The sequence below is a fragment of the Symphalangus syndactylus genome, chromosome 2, assembly GCF_028878055.3.
Source record: "Symphalangus syndactylus isolate Jambi chromosome 2, NHGRI_mSymSyn1-v2.1_pri, whole genome shotgun sequence".
NCBI lineage: Eukaryota > Metazoa > Chordata > Mammalia > Primates > Hylobatidae > Symphalangus > Symphalangus syndactylus.
In genome coordinates, this window is record NC_072424.2 from 42,809,798 (window position 1) to 42,829,816 (window position 20,019).

General features: G+C 41.3%; 1 protein-coding gene across 26 annotated transcripts in view; it reads right to left on the minus strand.

Annotated features, from left to right (window-relative positions):
- The window catches only part of ENTPD1 (ectonucleoside triphosphate diphosphohydrolase 1), a 154,809-nt gene that overhangs the window by 71,114 nt on the left and 63,676 nt on the right, over positions 1-20,019 (minus strand). For 24 of the 26 annotated variants that reach the window (XM_063629134.1, XM_063629166.1, XM_063629215.1 and 21 more), the window contains 3 exons: positions 5,332-5,449; positions 2,637-2,787; positions 511-670 (listed from right to left, as the gene is read on the minus strand). In XM_063629134.1, coding sequence (XP_063485204.1) covers positions 511-670; positions 2,637-2,787; positions 5,332-5,449 — 429 coding nt within the window. Of the gene's footprint in view, positions 1-510; positions 671-2,636; positions 2,788-5,331; positions 5,450-20,019 lie in introns of those variants that run through there. The other 2 variants (XM_063629222.1, XM_055254226.2) reach the window with 2 other exon arrangements.

Consider the following 20,019-nt stretch of genomic DNA (forward strand, 5'->3'; position numbering starts at 1 on the left):
AACTAGTGTTTACAAACAAGAGGTCTGAGGCTAGACACATTCAAGTTCAAATTCTCACTCAGTCGCTTGTTAGCTGTACAGCCATGGGCAGAATAATTACCCTCTCTAGGTATCGATATGGGGCTCTAAAATGGGGATGATGTAGTACCTCATACTGTTGTTCTAAGGATGAAATCAGAGAAGACATGAAAAGTGCTGAGCGCAGCATGAGACACATAGCAGAAGGCAAATCTTAGCTATTCTAATTTTTAATGACAAATTTTTAATTTCCTTTATGCTTCCCTAAGGTAAAGACATGTCCTCCTTATTCTCCCAATAGTAGAAGGTCTTGTAAGATAATTATACCTCTAGTGATCCTTACAAATGTGAGAGTAAATTCATTCATCCACCCATCCATCCATCCACCTATCATTCATTCATTCATTCTGGCTAGCGACTCAAGTACTGCCTGAGATAGCAATGGCATTGGCCTCCAGAGAGCCAGCTCTATGGATGCTGTGAGATATTCACCTGACTGAATTTGCCCAGCAGATAGTTGATAGTAATCCAGCCATAGGCACCTTCTTCTTGGCCAGTAATGATCCTGGCACCCTGGAAGTCAAAGGGGTAGTTGCTGAGGCTCCTCTCCACCACATCCAGAACCCTGTCTGCCAACTCTTCACTTTCCATCCTGTACAAAGGAAGAGCTAAGGTTATCATTTTTGTTTTAATAATTACATTACCCATTTCAGCTACAGCATCCACACAGTGCTACTAAGAAGTGAACCATAATACCCTAGAATAAATGAAGAGATGGGGATCTTCGCACATAGCTGTCCAAGGAACCCTTTTTTTGGATGAGGCAGAATTAATCTTTTGTTCATCTCTCTCCAAATCCACATCCTTCCAATCCTTTCATAGGTTGGTTTTCCTTAAAATACCATTTTTGTTCTGAAGTTCTCTGGCTCAAAAAGTTATCAAAGGCTCTTAAAATTACCGTGGTCATGATAGCTGGGTATGGTTTGATGACCATACCTGAAGCTGATGTGTGCTATATTAACCACTGTGGGTGGCTCCTAGCTGGTTACATGGCCAGACTCTGCTCCAGGTTTTTAATTAGGGTTCTAGTAGAAACCAGGTGTCAAATGACCTGGAATAGACATTCAATCTCCTCTGCTGCCAGACTGGGAAAAATCTTCCTCATATTACAGCTCAGTTCTTGGGTCTGTTTGAGACCTTGAGACCTAAAGAAGGAATCTTCCAGGGTTGTCTTAATGAAGACAGGATGCAATTGCTTCCAAGATCTAGGCTACGCAACACTGGGAGTCTCTGAGCAAGAGGATGCTACCTTCCAGCTGGCATTAGGCTCCTGTCATCTCTCATCTAAATGGCTTCCACACCTACTAACTGCCCTCCTTTTATCCCCAGCTTTTCTCCTCTCCAATCCATCTTCTCTACCAGTGTCACCAGTTGTGTAGCATCCTTTAATGACTTCCTACTATCTCTAAGATAAACTCCAAACTTCCTAGCATGGCCTATAGGGCACTTTGTGACCTGGACCCTTCCTTTTCAGAATCCCACTCAGAATCCTGGCTCCACCACTTCCCAGGTGTGTGACCCTGGGTGAGTTACTTAACATTTGTAAGCCACAGCTTCCTTACCTTGTTAATAATAGTTAATTTCATAGAGTTGTTATGACGGTTCAATTACGTGCTTAGTGCAGTGCTAAGAACATAGGAAGGGCTCAATAAATATGAGCTGCTACTATTATTATCATTACTATTTTACACTACTCACCTATCTTCTATCTATGCAGAACTACTTACAGTCCTCTGAATATGCCTCTCACACTTCCCTAGCTTTGCACATCCGGTAGAACACAAGCTCCACCGGATGTGCACTGTTGTATCCTCAGTACTTAGAACTGTGCCTGACATATAATAGGTGCTGAATAAACATCAGTTACTGAATGCATGCTCTCTGCTCTACTGATAAAGCCGTTCCCTGATCCTCCAACTCATTCTTCATGATTCAGTTCACGCATCCCTTCCTCTAAGTCTTCCTGACCTCCTCTCACCCCGGGCAGGGCCAAATGTGCTCCCATAGCAGCTCTGAGCACTCCTCTATTAAAACACTGATCACCCTGCATTGAAACTGATTTCCTTGAGGGTTGAGTTTTCATATTCTGGATAGAGCAGGCACTACATGCTAAATGAATGAACAAGTGAACAAATAATTCACACAGGTATCAAGCGATATAAAGATGTGCTAGTTGTGAATATTTATGACCTGGGATGTTTATGAGTCTCCTCTTATCCTCTGCCTCCCAGATATTGAATACTTAAATCTGTAGCTCCAAACCGCAGAGTATACGGGCCCAGTCTTTCTCTCCCTGTGTGCCTTCCCCCTTGAATTCCCCATAGGGAGATGCACAAGGGGGCCTTTTTTTTTTTTTTAAACATACATAAAATCCTACCCCTATATCTACTAAGAGTTTGAACATTTTATTCACTTACTGAAATATCCCTTCTTAGGTATGGACTTGGGTGTGTAGAACTTGGGGTATTAGGGAATGTGGCCCTCTCCCATAACTTCAGAAGCTCTTTCACTGCCAAGCCTAACTCCCAGATACTCTTGGTCCCTACATGCTGCTATACCTGAGCAACCGCATGCCTGCCGTGGCTCCCAGGTAAACGGGTGTCTCTTGGTGCTGGGACCTTGGAATCACTTCCCTAGCTCTTTCCATGCAATCAGTCAGGTAAATGCCTATTTCATTTACTTTCTGAACATATTTTGAGATTCCAGGACCTAGGAAAAGATGTAGAAGATAACAATCTTTTAAAAAAAATTATAAAACATACCTTGACAATAGTAGATCAAAATATGGTGTTTTGAAAAAAATACAAGAAAACAATTTCCTGATGTACTATACATTAGGTTATTGTACTTAGAGGGTAATTCACTGGACCTAGCCTTGAGAGGATTTAATTTCCAAACTTTAAGTTGGGTCTGTCCGGTGTTCAATAATTGTGCCACTGGATGGCGCAATTTTATATTCAATTGTATAACATTCTCAGACTTTAATGGGGATCTTATAGATAGCTACTCTGTTAGCTGCTTTTTGATATTTCCTCCACAACATTGTAATTAATGACACTAGCTCCTAAAAGACCTAAAGATGACACTTAGAATAAAAATTAAGCAGCAGACAAATTGGCTTTTACTGAAAAGATGGAAGCTGCCACTAACTAGCTATCTGATCCTGGCCAGCACCTTAAAGTTTCTGAGGTGGAGTTGCTTCCTGTTACAAGAAAGAGGAACAGAATCTATGTCTTCTCAGTGACTTTTCCACTCTGATATCCTGCCTCCCTAGCAAAACTGTTTTTCCAGTTTTAGAGCAAAACTGACTGTTGCTATGGAGGATTAGAGCCAAGATTCCTTAAGCTTTTTGAAGTTATAACAACACTTTCATCTCACATTAAGATAAATATCTACACTATCAGTGCTTCATAGCAGAGTCATTGCTTTAAGGATAATTATTCAAATACATTATCCAGATCATTCACAGATTTTCAAACAGCCTAATAACCATGAGAAAATCAGCTCTAAGTTACCAGCAAATTGTTTCGATTGAGAAAATTTGATGTTAAATATTTGATTAACTAGAGAACTCTCTCTTTTGAGAGAGAAAAATCCTTCATTGTTAGGCCAAATGCTCATGGGATAAGTCTCAGAAGAAGGACATCTGTTAGATTTTTTTTTTGAAATGGAGTCTTGCTCTGTCACCCAGGCTAGAGTGCAGTGGTGCGATCTCAGCTGACTGCAACCTCTGCCTCCCAGGTTCAAGTGATTCTCCTGCCTCAGCCTCCCTAGTAGCTGGGACTACAGGTGTGCACCACCATGCCCACCTAATTTTTTTGTATTTTTAGTAGATACAGGGTTTCACCATGTTAGCCAGGATGGTCTCCATCTCCTGACCTTGTGATCCACCCACCTCAGCCTCCCAAAGTGCTGGGATTACAGGCATGAGCCACCATGCCCGGCCATTAAAATAACTTTTAAAAATGGAAGGCAGTGGGTTAAATAAAAGCCAATAAAATGAGGGATTGGGGCTTTAAGAAAGGCCAGAAGTACTGTCTCCAATGGGGCCAAAGTCTCAGTATTGATGGGGCTACTGGGTAGAATGACTTGCTCTCTTGGAAATATCTCCTCTCTACTACTTTCTTGACAACCTATGAAAATTAGTGGATTCCACAGGCTATCAAACTGAAAATCAATTATCTTCTAGGATCTAGGCTATTGGTCTGACTAAAAATAAACGGTGGGTTCCCAGCTCAAAAGGCTAAGAGAGATAAAAGTCAGAGAGATTGTGGTACAGTGGTGCATAGTAGGGTACTGGGTAAAGGGAGTGAAAGCTAAATATCAACCACTCTAACTTATATTATGACCTTAAAAGAAAAAAATTATTGATATATAATGCAGCAGCTCTGAGTAGCAGGAAGCCTAGAATGTAATTAGGAGACCTAGATTCTTGTCTCGATTCTGTTGCTACTTTCAAGGCACTCATCCTCCAGGTTTTTGTTTCCTTCTCTGTGAGACAAAATTTAAACGATCTGTAAGTTCCTTTTCCCAGCCCCAAGAACCTATAATTTGGTCTTTCTTGCCTACACAGAAGCTGAAAGCTTTGAAAAATGTGTTCTAAGCTGTAGGTCAGGGTACAAAGATTAAAATGAGAGCAATAAATCTCTGAACCAGCCAGATCAGCATCACCTAGGAACTTCTTAGAAATAGAAATTCTCAGGCTTCATTCCAGACCTGCTGACTCAGAAACTCTAGGGGATGGGGCCCATCATCTGTGTTTTTAACAAGCTCATGCAGTTTCAAGTTTGAGAAGCACTGGCTAAGATGTAGCCTTGAAGTCGGGCAGAACTTGGTTTGAACCGCAGCTCCATCACTTACTAGCTTGAGTAACAAACAGGTGGTATAACCTCTCTCAACCTCAGTGCCTTCATTTTTAAAAAATTAGTATAATAATACATACCTCAAAGGGAGATTATGAGGGTATACTGAAGTAACACATGTTCGATACTAAGTACATAGCATGCAGAAGTGTTCTGTTGATGGGAGCTACTATCAATTATATTTATGTGTGTTTATTCTTAGGGTTTGATCATTAAGGACTGATTTCAATATGATTTCTATAATGATAACATAACAACAGCAGCTGCACTGTGTTCTTCACTTGGCTTCCTGTGCGTGGGGCTCCTTTTTCTCTTGTGTTCTACTGGTCATACACCTCTCATGTTCTCATGCCCCATTGTTGGCCTCCCCTTCCCTTGGTCTTCATCTTACCTTTAACCCTGCATTCTTCTACTTGATGCACCACTCCTGTGTCATTCTCCTTTTCTGCTGGCCACTTATAGATGTATAAACTTGTGTGAGAAGAACCTGCATCCAGCACAATCCCATACTGAAAGCAAAACAGACCAAAAACTTATCATATCACATCCCTCATCTCCATATTAGGCTTGTGAGAGAAAGGACTGGAATTTTCAAAAACATGAAGAGAAAGTATTTGAGAGGAACATTGAGGGGATGGCACTGGAGTCACTCCAATCACAAGATCTACCAGGACAACAACCCTGCTAGAATGGGGCTCTTCATGCTGGTTGCATGTTAGAAATATTCAGACCTTATGCAGAACAGGGCCCAAGAAGCAGTATTGTTTAGAAGCTTCTTAGGTGATTCTAATGTGCAGCCAAGATTCGGAACCACATGCTGAAGTAGCTGAGACACTATGGAAGGAATAGAAAGCCATTAATCTATAGTCCCCAAACTTGTCTACACATTGGAATCATACGGGAATCACCTGGAAAGCTTCAACGGCTACTGATGCTTGTGTGCTAGACCCAGGTATTGTGATCTAATTGATCTGATATGTGTCCTGGGCTTTGGAATTTTTATAAGCTCCCACATGATTCTAATGTGCAGATAAGTGTGGGAACCACTGAGTTACTCCATTGAGTGCCAGTAAGACATAATAAATATCTTCATCTAATTTTAGTTCAATAAATGCAGAGTATGTTTTAAGGAGAGGTGTAAAAAACACTAAATACACTCACTTTTAAATTATGAATATAACTATAAAATTGTATTTAATATATTTTACAATATGTTTACTTAAACTTCATGTTTTTGGCTTTACGAGTAGGGGGAGATGAAAAGAAGAAAAACAGGAGGAAAGAAAGTCGGCAGAGGAGAAGAAGGATAGATGACAGCAGGAGAAAGAAATAGAAACAGAAACTATACACAGAAACATAGAAGCAAGTGCTGGGCAATAATTTTCAAATTGGTGCCCCCTTTTAAGGACATTAAATGAGGGGTAGCTAAAGTGTGCAAATATTAGGCATACACCTCAATAAATTTTTGCATATGTGCACATCCATATAACCACCACCCAGAACAAGATACAGAACACATTCTAGCCCTCATAAGCCTTCCCAGTGCCCCTCTCAGTCAGTTACCACTGTCTTAACTTCTACCACCATGTATGAGTTCTGCCTGTTTTTGAACTGCAATGCATGAACTCATATAGTATGCCTCCTTTATGTCTAACTTCTTTCACTTTACACTATGTAAGATGAACTCAAACTGTGTGTATCAGTAGTTCATCTTTTTCCATCACTGCAGAGTATTTCATTATATGGATATACTATATTTTTATCCATTCAACTGTTGATGGACATTCGGGTTATTTCCAGTTTGGGGCTACTGGAAATATAGCTGCCAGAAACATTCATGTGCATTTCATTTTGTTGAAATAAGCTCTCATTTCTTTGAGGGTATTTACCAAGGAGTAAACTGCTCAATGCCCATTTTGATCAACTGATAGTCATCTTTGGTTATATCTCTGGGCTTACTCAAGATTAAAAAATGCCATGATTGATTAATGACATCTGACATGAACTTGGGAGAAGAGCATGATGGCACATGTGCTTTTAAATCTTCCTTAGAGAAGAAACATAGAGGGAAGTAAACGGGGAAGCAAAAGGAAGAGAAGCAGGTGACGCTTCTGAAATGTGAGCCAACTACTCTTCTCACATGGCTGCTTATTTAAGCTGCAGACCTCAAAGTATGGTCTGCCACTTTAAAAATGCTTAATTTAGCTGTGTGTGTGTGTGTGTGTGTGTGTTGTGTGTGTGTGTGTGTGTGTGTGTGAATCTCCCTACATATATAAGCTAGGTTGCATGAACAGAAGCAGTGGTCTGGAAAGAGGAACAGTAGAAATGACCTTGTTTGGTTCATGGAGACACCAATGTAGGGGCCCCAGTGACGACCTGAAAATGTAGGTGGCAATGGGTATATATATCATCTGCTATGAATCTAAGAGACTCCAGGGAGAAAAGAAGACAAGAAATAGGATTTAAGAGACCTCTCTGAACCACTAGGAAAAGCTAAAAGTAGAGCTTATTGAGTGTCAAACTCTACTCCATTTCACTAGACCAGGGAGTATCACCGTGCAGACCTTGTGAGGACCCTTGACCTGCCATAACCTCCATAGTGTTCTCTTCCTAGTTACACGCAGTGGGGATTCCCTCCAGTAATTAGCATTATGCCTTTAGAAAGAAAAGGGCCGTATGCTGGCTTTGGGCACAGCAAGGAAGCAAGCTGGACAGACTCCTCTGCAGCTAGACTTGCAGTGAAAGGAATCCAAGAAATGGCTTAGGCGGTGGCCATTGTGGGCAGAGAGGAACACTGACTAAGGTCTGGGGCCACTGGACCCTTGAGAAACCTCCCAGAGTGGAGAAAGAGGCTTAGGAATTACATGGCAGAAAATCCTGTTGTTCCCTAACAGGGCCCCTGATTTCTTCCTGCCAGAAAATGTTCCAACCACAGCAGCATATGACAAAAACTGGCGAGGTAGAAGCAGCAAGCAGCCTTTATCTGGGATCAGGACATTTTATTCTAACATTGTTGATATGAAAGTCATTCTTCCCACAGAGCCAAAGAACCAGGCTTGCTTCTGTCAGCTTGTTTTCTCTAAGGCCTTACTTACACAATGAGGTAGTTGAGAAACAAAAGTTTTTACTACGTTTCATTTGACAAGTGTTTGAGAAGGGGGTAAAGCATATTTTAACAGAGAAACTGAAGACATTTCATCTTGTGTACACAGTACACAAGATGCTAACCTGTGCAACTGTGCCAAACATTTTGTCTTCTAAAATGGCTTGCAGAATAAAAAACTAGCATTGTTTGCTGCTTGAGAGACAGATAAAGCTTGACTGAAAGTTCAATTTGAGCATTTGGGGAGTTTGCCTTTCTTTGTTACAACATCCATCAGAGCCCAGGTAGCCACAACGTTTTGTTCTCTTTCCACCACACCAGCATTTGCCAATGCATGTTCCAGAGAGTATGAGGCCTACGAGGGCTTCAGTAAATAAAGCTTCCCAGAAGTCTGGAGAACGTTCATGTTCTCTCTGCCTGCTGGGCTCACAAGCCCATTAGCTAGTGAATGCCTCAAAGTCTTGCAGTAGAGAAACCCAACATTTCTCTGTAGCTCATATTTAAATATTTCCAAAAGTCCCTATGAGTATATCCTTTAAAGAAAACAGCAAGATTTGGGTGGTAAGGAAGAGATCTGACACTCCCTCGGGATTATTTCAATATTATTTTCTATTTTAAGAGTACTAAAAGTTTCTTAAATATCACTTATAAAATGAAGTAAAAAAAGATGTTTAAGATTCTACCAATTAGATATCACTTTTATTTTTATTTATTTCCTTCCAAGTCTTTTTTGAATACATAGTATTACCCAAAGAAATCAAAGAATTAGAAAAAAGAACTATTCTAAAATTCATACAGAACCAAAAAAGAGCCCAAATAGCCAAGGCAATCCTAAGCAAAAAGGATAAAGCCAGAGGCATCACATAACCTAACTTTAAACCATAAAGCTATGATAACTAAAACAGCATGGTACTGGTACAGAAATAGACACATAGACCAATGGAACAGAATACAGACTCTGAAATATAGCCATACACTTAACAACCAACTGATCTTTGACAAAGCTGACAAAAATAAACAATGGGAAAAGGATTCCCTATTTAATAAATGGTGGTGGGAAAACTGGCTAACCATATGCAGAAGTATGAAACTACACCCCTACCTCTCACCATATACAAAAATTAACTCAAGGTGGAATAAACACATAACTGTAAGACCCTCAAACTATAAAAGTCATAAAAGAAAACCTAGGAAATACCCTTCCAGACACTGGCCTCAGGAAAGAATTTATGACTAAGTCCTCAAAAGCAAATGCAGTGAAAACAAAAAGTGACAACTGGGACCTAATTAAACTAAAGAGCTTCTGCACAGCAAAAGAAACCAGTGACAGAGTAAACACACAACCTACAGAATGGGAGAAAATATTTTCCAACTGTATATCCACAAAGGACTAATATTCAGAATCTATAAAGAACTCAAACAACTCAACAAGAAAAAAATAAATAACCCCATTAAAAAGTGGGTCAAAGACATAAATAGACACTTCTCAAGAGAAGACATACAAGTGGCCAATACACTTTTGAAAAAATGCTCATCATCACTGGTCATCAGAGAGATGAATGTTAAAACCACAATGAGATACCACCTTATACCAGTCAGAATGGCTATTAAGAAGTCAGAAAACAATAGATGCTGGCAAGATTGTGCATACAAGGGAATGCTTACACACTGTCGGTGGGAATGCAAATTTATGCAGCCCTGTGAAAAGAAGGTTAGAGATTTCTCAAAGAACTAAAAATAGAATTGCCATTTGACCCAGCAATCCCATTACTAGGTATATACTCAAAGGAAAACAAATTATTCTACCAAAAAGACACTTGTACTTGTATATTTATCACAGCACTATTCATAATAGCAAAGACATAGAATCAACCCAGGTGTCCATCAATGATGAAGTGTATAAAGAAAATGTGGTGCATATGTACCATGGAACACTATGCAGCCATAAAAAAGAATGAAATCATGTCCTTTGCAGCAACATGAATGCAGCTGGAGGCCATTACCCTAAGCGAATTAACACAGGAACAGAAAACCAAATACTGCATACTCTTATAAGTGGAAGCTAAACGTTGGGTACACATGAACACAAAGACAGGAACAATAAACACTAAGGTTTCCAAAAGAGGGGAAGTGGAGAGGAGGTCAAAGGTTGAAAAACTACCTATCAGGTTCTATGTTCACTACTTGGGTGACAGGATCATTAGAAGCCCAAACCTCAGCATCATGCAATATACCCATGAAACAAATCTGCACATGTGCCCCATGAGTCTAAAAATAAATTTTTAAATTTTTAAAAATAGTATATTATTTTTATATAGTTGTAATTTTACTGTGTATACAATTTTGTTCTAAGCTGGCTTTTGATTATGCACATAATGAAGATCGGTTATGATCTTCATGAGCTAGGTTGCATGAATAGAAGTGGTGGTCCAGAAAGAGGAACAGTAGAAGTGACCTTGCTTGGTTCACGGAAACACTAATGCAGGGGCCTTGGTGAAGACCTGGAAATGTAGGCGCAACAGACCCTAAGCTCACTGAGACTGGAGGCAACGTAGAGGTGGGGCGGATCTCTCCTTAGGATGGAAACAATTCTACCTACACAAATGTCATAGTACCAGGCTTCTGGGTAAGTCTATTTAGAAGCAGAAAGTAAGAGAAACTAGAGCATCAGACAGCCTGCTTCCTGGCTCCACAGAAGTAGAATATTTCACCCTCTTCTCATTCAGAAAACACCTCTGGTGGAACTGGCCTGCTTGCAGTTGCCCACAGGTCTCATGGTTTCTGCTCCAGGGCCTTTACCCAGGAAGCCCTTCACTTGACATCTCAGCCTTCTCTGACCTCCTGAGTTTAGATCCTACCCTCCTGATTAGAATGACTGTATTTTCCCGCTAAAGACAGTACAGGCCACATGATGTAATTACATATTTATGCAGCTATTTGATTAATATCTATCTTTATTATTAGATTGTAAGCTACATGAGGGCAGGTCTACTTTGTTTACCACAGCACATACAGCATCCACAATGGTATATCCTACTATACATTAGGCACAGAGAAAGAATGCAACAGATCATTATTGAATCAAATGGATAAATGAGGGTGTTGGAACTGGATGGTTCCTAAATTCATTCCAGCCCTAAAAGAGGTTAATATTCATTGTCTAATATAAAGTAGTACCATTGGAGTTGTCCTACACCTTCCCCAAAAAGCCCATAAGACAGATGCTATGGTTTGACTGTTTTCCCCTCCAAAACTCATGTGTTGAAAACTTCATCACTAATGCATCAGCATCAGGAGGTGAGCCCTAGTGGGAGGTATTTAGGTATTCAAGTGCTCTGCCCTCTTAAATGGATTAATGCCACAATTAAATGGGGTTTGGGGAGTTAGTTTGCAATCTCCTTCTCTTTTGCCATGTGAGGAACAGCATTCCTCCCTCCAGAGGATACAGAGTTCAAGGCATCATCTTGGAAGCAGAGACCAGGCCCTTACCAGACACCAAGCCTGCCAGCACCTTGATCTTGGGCTTCTTGGCCTCCAGAACGGTGAGAAAATTAATTCCTGTTCTTTATATTAATAAATTACCAAGTTTGTCGCATTCTGTTACAGCCACACAAAACAGACTAAGACATCTGGTAACACAGGCAAATATGATCATTAACTTTTCATGGTCCCTTCAGACACAGTGTGTCTTCAAAAACTTTCTTAAAAGTTCCTGCAGCTTTAATGGTAGCTTCAGCAGCCTCATCAGTCTGTCTCAGTGAGCTTGGGTTTATAAACAAAGTCTATAATTTTGAGTAAGACTCTAGTACTCTATAAACAAACCAGATTAGCTACAGAGATGCTAGCAGGGCCTATAAACATTTAGAGACCATTTTCTTCCTTTCCTTTTTCTTTAATTAGAGTTACTAGATCTTTAATACAAACCACGGTTCTGTTATTGTCTTATTTTTTAATTGCTGTAAAACACACATAACATAAAAGTTACCATTGTAACCATTTTTAAGTGCAGTTTGGTGGTATTAAGGATATTCACATTGTTGTGCAACCACCATCTATCTGCAGATGTTTTTTAAAACACACATTAAAATCCAAAAGAGTAAAAATAATACAGATATTTTCCAAATCAGAGCAAATATTTGGAAATCAGAGCAAATATTTCCAAAGTCTCCATAAAAAAAGATAAAATCACAAATGCTTATCTAAGAACAGGACTTTCGTTCATTTTGAAAAAGCAGATGCATGAGGAAAGGTCATTATCCTTTAACAGAAGCTGGAAATCCTGCAGAGTACTGTTTCAGTGACCATAATACACTAATAGCTAAGGGCCTTCCATAGGCCATATCTTCATTAAAGCAGTTAGTCTCCATTGAGGACCTCTGATGTGCTCGTCACTCTGACAATTAAGTCACTTGTATTATTCCATTTAATTCTCACAACCATCTTCTAAGTAGGTACTATTACTATCTTGATTTTACATACAAGGGGAGGCATAGAGAGAATTTTTTGCCCAAAGTCTCAGCTAGAAAGTAGCATATCTGGGATTAAAATCAAAGTGGTCTGGTCCCTGAGTCTGCATTCACAGAAGAGGCAGCGTTTAATGAAGGCTAGTTGTTTGGCATTGGGTCAGTCTGGTGCTTGTGTGACAGAGACTCAGTGTGTGCCAAAATGTGGAAGGTTTGTGCTAAAAGGAATATCTGACAACCACTAACTGCCACTGTTCAGTTATGAGTAGACAAGGAAGTGGGGAACCAAGCAGACGTCAAAGCTACCTCCCCACCTAGGTCCACCAGAACAAAGGTACTTTCCCAGGGGGAGTCTTGGGTACAGCTAATGACTCTTCAGTTCATTAAGGCTATTTTTTTTTAAGTTCTCATTGTGCCTCACAGGCAGTGGTTCATAGACTTCAGTGGCATGAGAATGCCCCAGGATGCCTGCTAACACATGTAGCTTCTGAGGCCCTGCACTCTGGAGGTTCAAACTGAGAAGGCTCTGAGGGTAAGAGTGGGGAACTAGGATCTCTAGAGAACTCTGAGGCGAGGTCTGCTTCCCTCACTGACACTGCCTGGCTACCAGGCTGGTCCTGGGTTCTTCACAGACAAGGAGGGAGCAGTTTTACCTGTTCAAGGTGCTTACTCTATTCAGAGTCAGCAAACTTCTCTGGAGCAACTATCCAAATCAGATGTTGTGCTGGCTGTAATTTAACATTTATTTTATGATTATCTGATTAATGATTATCTCCCTCATTAGACTATAAGTTCAACAAGGGTATAATAAATTTGCCCATCTTGCTCACTAATATATGCCAGGGCCTACAATAGAGTTGATGTTCAATGGCTATTTGTTAAATGAATGAATGGAGTCAATGAATAAATAAAATGCAAACAAAGACAAATGAAGTCCATTCTCTGTCCTCAATGTGCTTATAACCTTTTAGGTAGCTGGGCAAGTAAACATTTCAGAACAATAAAGAGTTCTTGCTGTGTTATGCCACATGTGGCCCAGGCATGAGGCCACTACCTCCCCAGCAGGGCTGAACCCAAACTAGGTCAGGCAGGAAGATGACAAGACTGGATCATCAGCATGGGTGGGCTGACCTGAAATGGGCTAGACAAGGGCAAGTCAGATGGGGAACAGTGGGAATAAAATAAAGATAACTGTCAATTTGTCACTAAGGCACGTAAGCTGCAAAAATGATAAGACATGAGTTATCAATCACTGAGTGTCTGCAGTGGGCCAGGCCTTCTGCTCTGCACTCATATTTGCATGTACTTTATCCCACTGAATTCTCACAGTAATCTTACAAGAGAAGAATCATCAGTTCCATCATACAGGTGGAGAAACTAAGGCTTAGAGAGGTTAACTCCTGTGACCCTAAGAGCACAGCGAAGAGTCAAACCCAAGGCAGTGTGAGTCCATAGCCCATGTTGTGTTGTACTCTAGGCAGGCAGAATAATGATCCCTGCAAGAGGACAGGGATGACAAATCAGAGGAAGTGAGTACAGGACAGCTGAAAGTCTTTCCATGTATGAAGTTGCACTAAGAGAGGCTTGTGGCCACCACCCTCTTTAAACAGAAGCATTTGGAGTTTTCTCTCAGCATTAACCGTCCCAAGGTACCTGTTCCATCTTAATCTTAAAAGGTCCTCAAAGGAATTTTGTCACGAAGATCTGGTCAACCCAAGTGTCTTTCACATCATCCCCTCCCCTTACTCCACAGACAATGCCTTAATTCCGGCCTTGCCTGCCTTGCCTAGACCATGGCAGGAGCATGCTAACTGGTCTCTCCTCCTCTAATCTGCTCTCCAGCCAAAAGGAATCTTTGGAACACAAATCTGGGCATCACTTCCTTGTATGAAACCCTTCAAAGCAGTGGTCTTCAATCAAAACTACTCATTAGAATCACATGGAAGATTTTAAAACATATTAGTCCCTGGGCTTTTTTTTTTTTTTTTTTTTTTTTTTTGAGACAGAGTCTCTCTCTGTTGCCCAGGCTGGAGTGCAGTGGCATGATCTCGGCTCACTGCAACCTCCGCCTCCCGGGTTCAAGCAATTCTCCTGCCTCAGCCTCCCAAGTAGCTGGGATTACAGGCACCTGACAACACGCCCAGCTAATTTTTGTATTTTTAGTAGAGATAGTTCACCATGTTGGCCAGGCTGGTCTCGAACTCCTGACCTCAAGTGATCTGCCAGCCTCAGCCTCCCAAAGTGCTGGGATTACAGGAGTGAGCCACCGCGCCGGTGATCTACAATATTTTGAACCATTTTTATTTAACTTTAACCTCCAAAGATGATTTAATTGACCTGAGATGGGGCCCAGCTATATTTTTGAAAAGCTCCCCAGGTGCTTCTAATATGGATCCAAGCTTGAACACCACTGCAGTTGAATGGATGAGATGCCCACTTTTAAGCCAGAAATACTAAGCTCAGACTTGGACCTCCTCTTCCACCACTCCTTCCTGCCCCCATATTCAACAATCTAACCATACTGAGCTGCTGATTGCCCAGGAATTGCATATGATTTCAAGCTGCCACTCTTCAACACATGATACAATCTTTGTCTGGAACATGTCCTATCCCACTTTCTAGAAAACTCCTTATCATTTGTCTTAGTCCATTTTCTGTTGCTATCACTGAATACTTGATACTGGGTAATTTATTCAAAAAAAATGTATTTCTTACAGTTCTAGAAGCTATGAAGTCCAAGATCAAGAGGCAACATCTCATGAGGGCCTTCTTGCTGGTGGGGACTCTCTGCAGAGTCCCGAGGTGGCACAGGGCATCACATGGCAAAGGGGGCACACTGAGAGCCAAACTAGCTTTTAATACAGACCTACTCTAATGATAACTAACCCACCCTGTGATAACTCAATCTATTTATCCATGAATGGATTAATCCATTCATGAGGTCAGAGCCCTCATGACCCACCACCTCTTAAAGACCCTGCTTCTTAATACTACTATACTGGGGATTAAGTTTCAACATGAGTTTTGGAGGGATCAAACATTCAAGCCATAGCACTTAAGACTCAGCTCCAAGGCTACGTTCTCTGTGAAGCCTCCATGTAAACAGGCACAATTAGCAGCTTCTTTCTCTGGGCTTGCATAGCACTGTCTCTGCATGAATATATCTCTATTATATTGAACTTATTTGTACAAAGAACCCTCACCTCCACAAAAATCAGGAGGTGCAATGATACTTCAGATACCTCTTGTGGCCATTTTACATCTTGGCCAACTTTTTACTCCAGCCCCAGCAGTATCTCCTTATCTCTCTATTTCTGCCCAGGAGCTTCTCTCCTGCTTCCTAGGTTGTCACCTGTGGTACCCACATGGCCCCTCTGACACACGTGCAAACCTGGAAGTGACAGGGACTTAACACCAAATGGGAGCAACCCTTGACCAACAGGTGATGAGAATCAGGGGATAAATCCCCAGGGCAGACAATTCTAAAGTTCACTCTCCACAGCTCTTCAGAGGGTCCCTGGGAGGATCAAGCCTCAGTTGCCCAATGTGGTAATTTGCTCCTAACTCTCTCTTTCCCTCCTTCCTTGTTTCTTTGGAATCACTTCCCAAAATAAACATCCTGCATGAAATTTCTGTTAATAGGATGTACTGTTTGGAAAAACTCACTAAGACAAATGAAAACAGTATTAGCCTTTGGATCAGAAAACTGGATTCTAGTTTTAGCTCCCCCTCTGCCTTGGGTGAGAGAACATCTAAGGCTTTGATTTCATTATCTATAAAATGGGGATGGCTGGGCGTGATGGCTCATGCCTGTAATCCCAGCATTTTAGGAGGCCGAGGCAGGCGGATCAACTGAGGTCGGGAGTTCAAGACCAGCCTGACCAACATGGAGAAACCCTGTCTCTACTAAAAATACAAAAATTAGCCAGGCGTGGTGGCGTGCGCCTACAATCCTAGCTACTCAGGAGGCTGAGGCAGGAGAATCACTTGAACCCGGGAGGCAGAGACTGCGGTGAGCCGAGATCGTGCCACTGCGCTCCAGGCTGGGCAAGAAGAGCAAAACTCCACCTCAAAAAAAAAAAAAAAATGGGGATAACCTTCCATTCTTCACAGTATTCATGGGAAGAGAAAATGGAAATGCATGTGGAAATGATTTATAACTGCAAAGTACTAAATAATGTTATCATTATGCTTTAGGAGGAATTCTTTCCCTATTCACCCTTTAAATCAGTGGTCCCCAACCTTTTTGACACCAGGGACCAGTTTCTTGCAGGACAATTTTTCCACAGACCCAGAGGTGGAGAGGAGGGGGCAGTGGTTTTGGGATGATTCAAGTGCATTACACTTATTGTGCACTTTATTTCTATTTTTATTACGTTGTAATATATAATGAAATAATTATACAACTCACCATAATGTAGAATCAATAGGAGCCCTGAGCTTGTTTTCCTGCAACTAGACAGTCCCATATGGGGGTAACGGGAGACAGTGACAGATCATCCGGCATTAGATTCTCACAAGGAGCACGCAGTCCTGATCCTACATATGTGCAGTTCTCAATAGGGTTCACGATCCTATGAGAATCTAATGCTGCCACTGATCTGACAGGAGATAGAGCTCAGACAGTAATGTGGGCAATGGGGAGCAACTATAAATACAGATGAAGCTTTGCTCGCTCACCTGCTGCTCACCTCCTGCTGTACTGGTCCATGGCCTGGGGCTTGGGGACCCCTGTTTTAAATGATAGAGCTTCTCAGGACTTGGACCTTGACTCTCTTCTCATTTTATAACCCCGTCCTAGATGACCTCATCCATTTCTAAGGCTTCAGTCAATCAATGCCATCAGAGACATAGCTTTAATCTAGGCCTGTGCTATTTAACCAGGGTAACAGATAGCTGGCAATTGAGCACTTGAAATGTGACTAGTTGGAATTGAGATATGCCATAAGTTAAAATTTGAAGATAGTATGAAAAAAGAATGTAACATATCTCATTAACAATTTTTTTTTGGCCAGGCATGATGGTGGCTCACGCCTGTAATCCCAACACTTTGGGAGGCCGAGGTGGGCGGATCATGGGGTCAAGAGATGGAGACCATCCTGGCCAACATGGTGAAACCCCATCTCTACTAAATACAAAAATTAGCTGGGCATGGTGGCACGTGCCTGTAGTCCCAGCTACTCAGGAGGCTGAGGCAGGAGAATTGCTTGAACCCGAGAGGCAGAGGTTGTAGTGAGCCGAGGTCGTGCCACTGCACTCCAGCCTGTGCTACAGAGCGAAACTCCATCTCAAAAAACAAACAAAACAAAACAAAACAAAAACCAATTTTTTTTTTTGAGACAGAGTCTTGCTGTGTCACCAAGGCTAGAGTGTAGTGGTGTGATCTTGGGTCACTGCAACCTTCGCCTCCCAGGTTCAAGTGATTCTCCTGCCTCAGCCTCCCAAGTAGCTGGGACTACAGGTGCCCACCACCACGCCTAGCTAATGTTTTTTGTATTTTTAGTAAAGATGGGATTTCACTATGTTGGCCAGGCTGGTCTTGAACTCTTGACCTCGTGATCCACCCACCTCAGCCTCCCAAAGTGCTGGGATTACAAGTGTGAGCCACCATGCCCAGCCAACAATTATTTATTTTGATGAAATGTTGAAATAATATTTTGGATGCATTGGGCTACATAAAATATACTATTAAAATTAATTTCACCTCTTTTCTTCTACTTTCTAAAATGTAGCTCTTTGAAAATTTAAAATTTGGCTTGTTTTATATTTTTATTGAGCACAGCAGTAGACATCTGCTTAGAAAAGAAAGGTCCAAATCTGATTATCCAACTGCTTTCTTGACATTTCCCATTGGCTTTCCAACACTCAAAACAATTCTTCAAAAATTGAACCCAAAGGCTCCCCCTCCTCCAAATTTTTCTTGTAGCCTCTTCCTGGTATCCTCCTACATCTCATCCTCCTCTAATTCATTGAAATCAGAGTGATCTTTGCAAAAACAAATCTGATCATACCACTAGCTTCCCACTACTCTTAGGATTAAAACTGAAATCCTCAACCTGTCTTGCAGGGCCTGCACCACCTACCTCCCCATCTTTATATAACACGTGGCCCATTCCTGCTCTCCAACTAGTTCCTAGGAGATATCCAACTCCTTCTTGTTTCAGGACTCTTGCACCTGCTTTCCTTCTGCCTGGAATACTTTTTTTTTTTTTTTTTTTTGAGATGGAGTCTCACTCTGTAGCCCAAGCTAGAGTGCAGTGGCAGATCTTGGCTCACTGCAACCTCCGCCTCTGGGGCCCAAGTGATTCTCGCGCCTCAGCCTCCCGAGTAGCTGGGATTACAAGTACACGCCACCATACCAAGCTAATTTTTTGTATTTTAGTAGAGATGGGGTTTCACCATGTTGCCCAGGGTGGTCTCAGGCTCCTGAGCTCAGGCAATCTGCCCACCTCGGCCTCCCAAAGTGCTGGGATTACAGGCATGAGCCACCGTGCTCGGCCCTGCCTGGATTACCCTTTACCTACGTCTTTCCCAGCTAACTTCCAATCATTCTTCAGATATTATTTTAGTATCATTTTTTCAGGGAAGACTTGCCTGGCCCCAAAACTTTCATTTGGTGGCAATTTATCACAATTACAATTAATAATTTGTGTTATTAAATATGTTTGCTTCCCCAGATGGTAAGCTCAGTCATATCTATATACTGGCTTCCCTATTGTGTAGCCCAGTGCCTAACACAGACAATGAATATGTTTTATTTTACTTTTTTTGAGACTTATTTACTTTTTTTGAGTCTTATTCTGTCAGCCAGGCTGGAGTGCAATAAATAATTGTCAATGCATAAATTTATAAAAAATTAATGAAGAACTGCTGAATGAGGTATGGTCATAAAGTCATGTCACTGTGTGTTCTTAAAACACACGTATCAGCCGGGCGCAGTGGCTCACGCCTGTAATCCCAAAACTTTGGGAGGCTGAGGCAGGCAGATCACAAGGTCAGGAGATCAAGACCATCCTGGCTAACATGGTGAAACCCCGTCTCTACTAAAAATACAAAAAAATTAGCTGGGCGTGATGGCAGGCACCTGTAGTCCCAGCTACGTGGGAGGCTGAGGCAAGAGAACGGCATGAACCCAGGAGGTGGAGCTTTCAGTGAGCCAAGATCACGCCACTGCACTCCAGCCTGGGTGACAGAGTGAGACTCCATCTCAAAAAACAAACAAACAAAAACCCCAAACAAACAAAAACAAACAAAAAACACATGTATCAGTACAAATATCCAAATAAGTGTTATCTTTTAAATGGTCATTTTTGGAAGCAAATATATTTATTTCAATAAACTACTCAAACCAGTTTAGTAGCCCATGATATTTGGGATGATCCTGGTACTAGTTTACAAACCATGCAAGAAAAAAAGTTTTTTTGTTACTTATTCTAGATTTTATAAAATGTTTTATCATACACCTTATTCATTAAACTTAGTTTTGAATGACTTCAGAGTTATCATTCAAGAG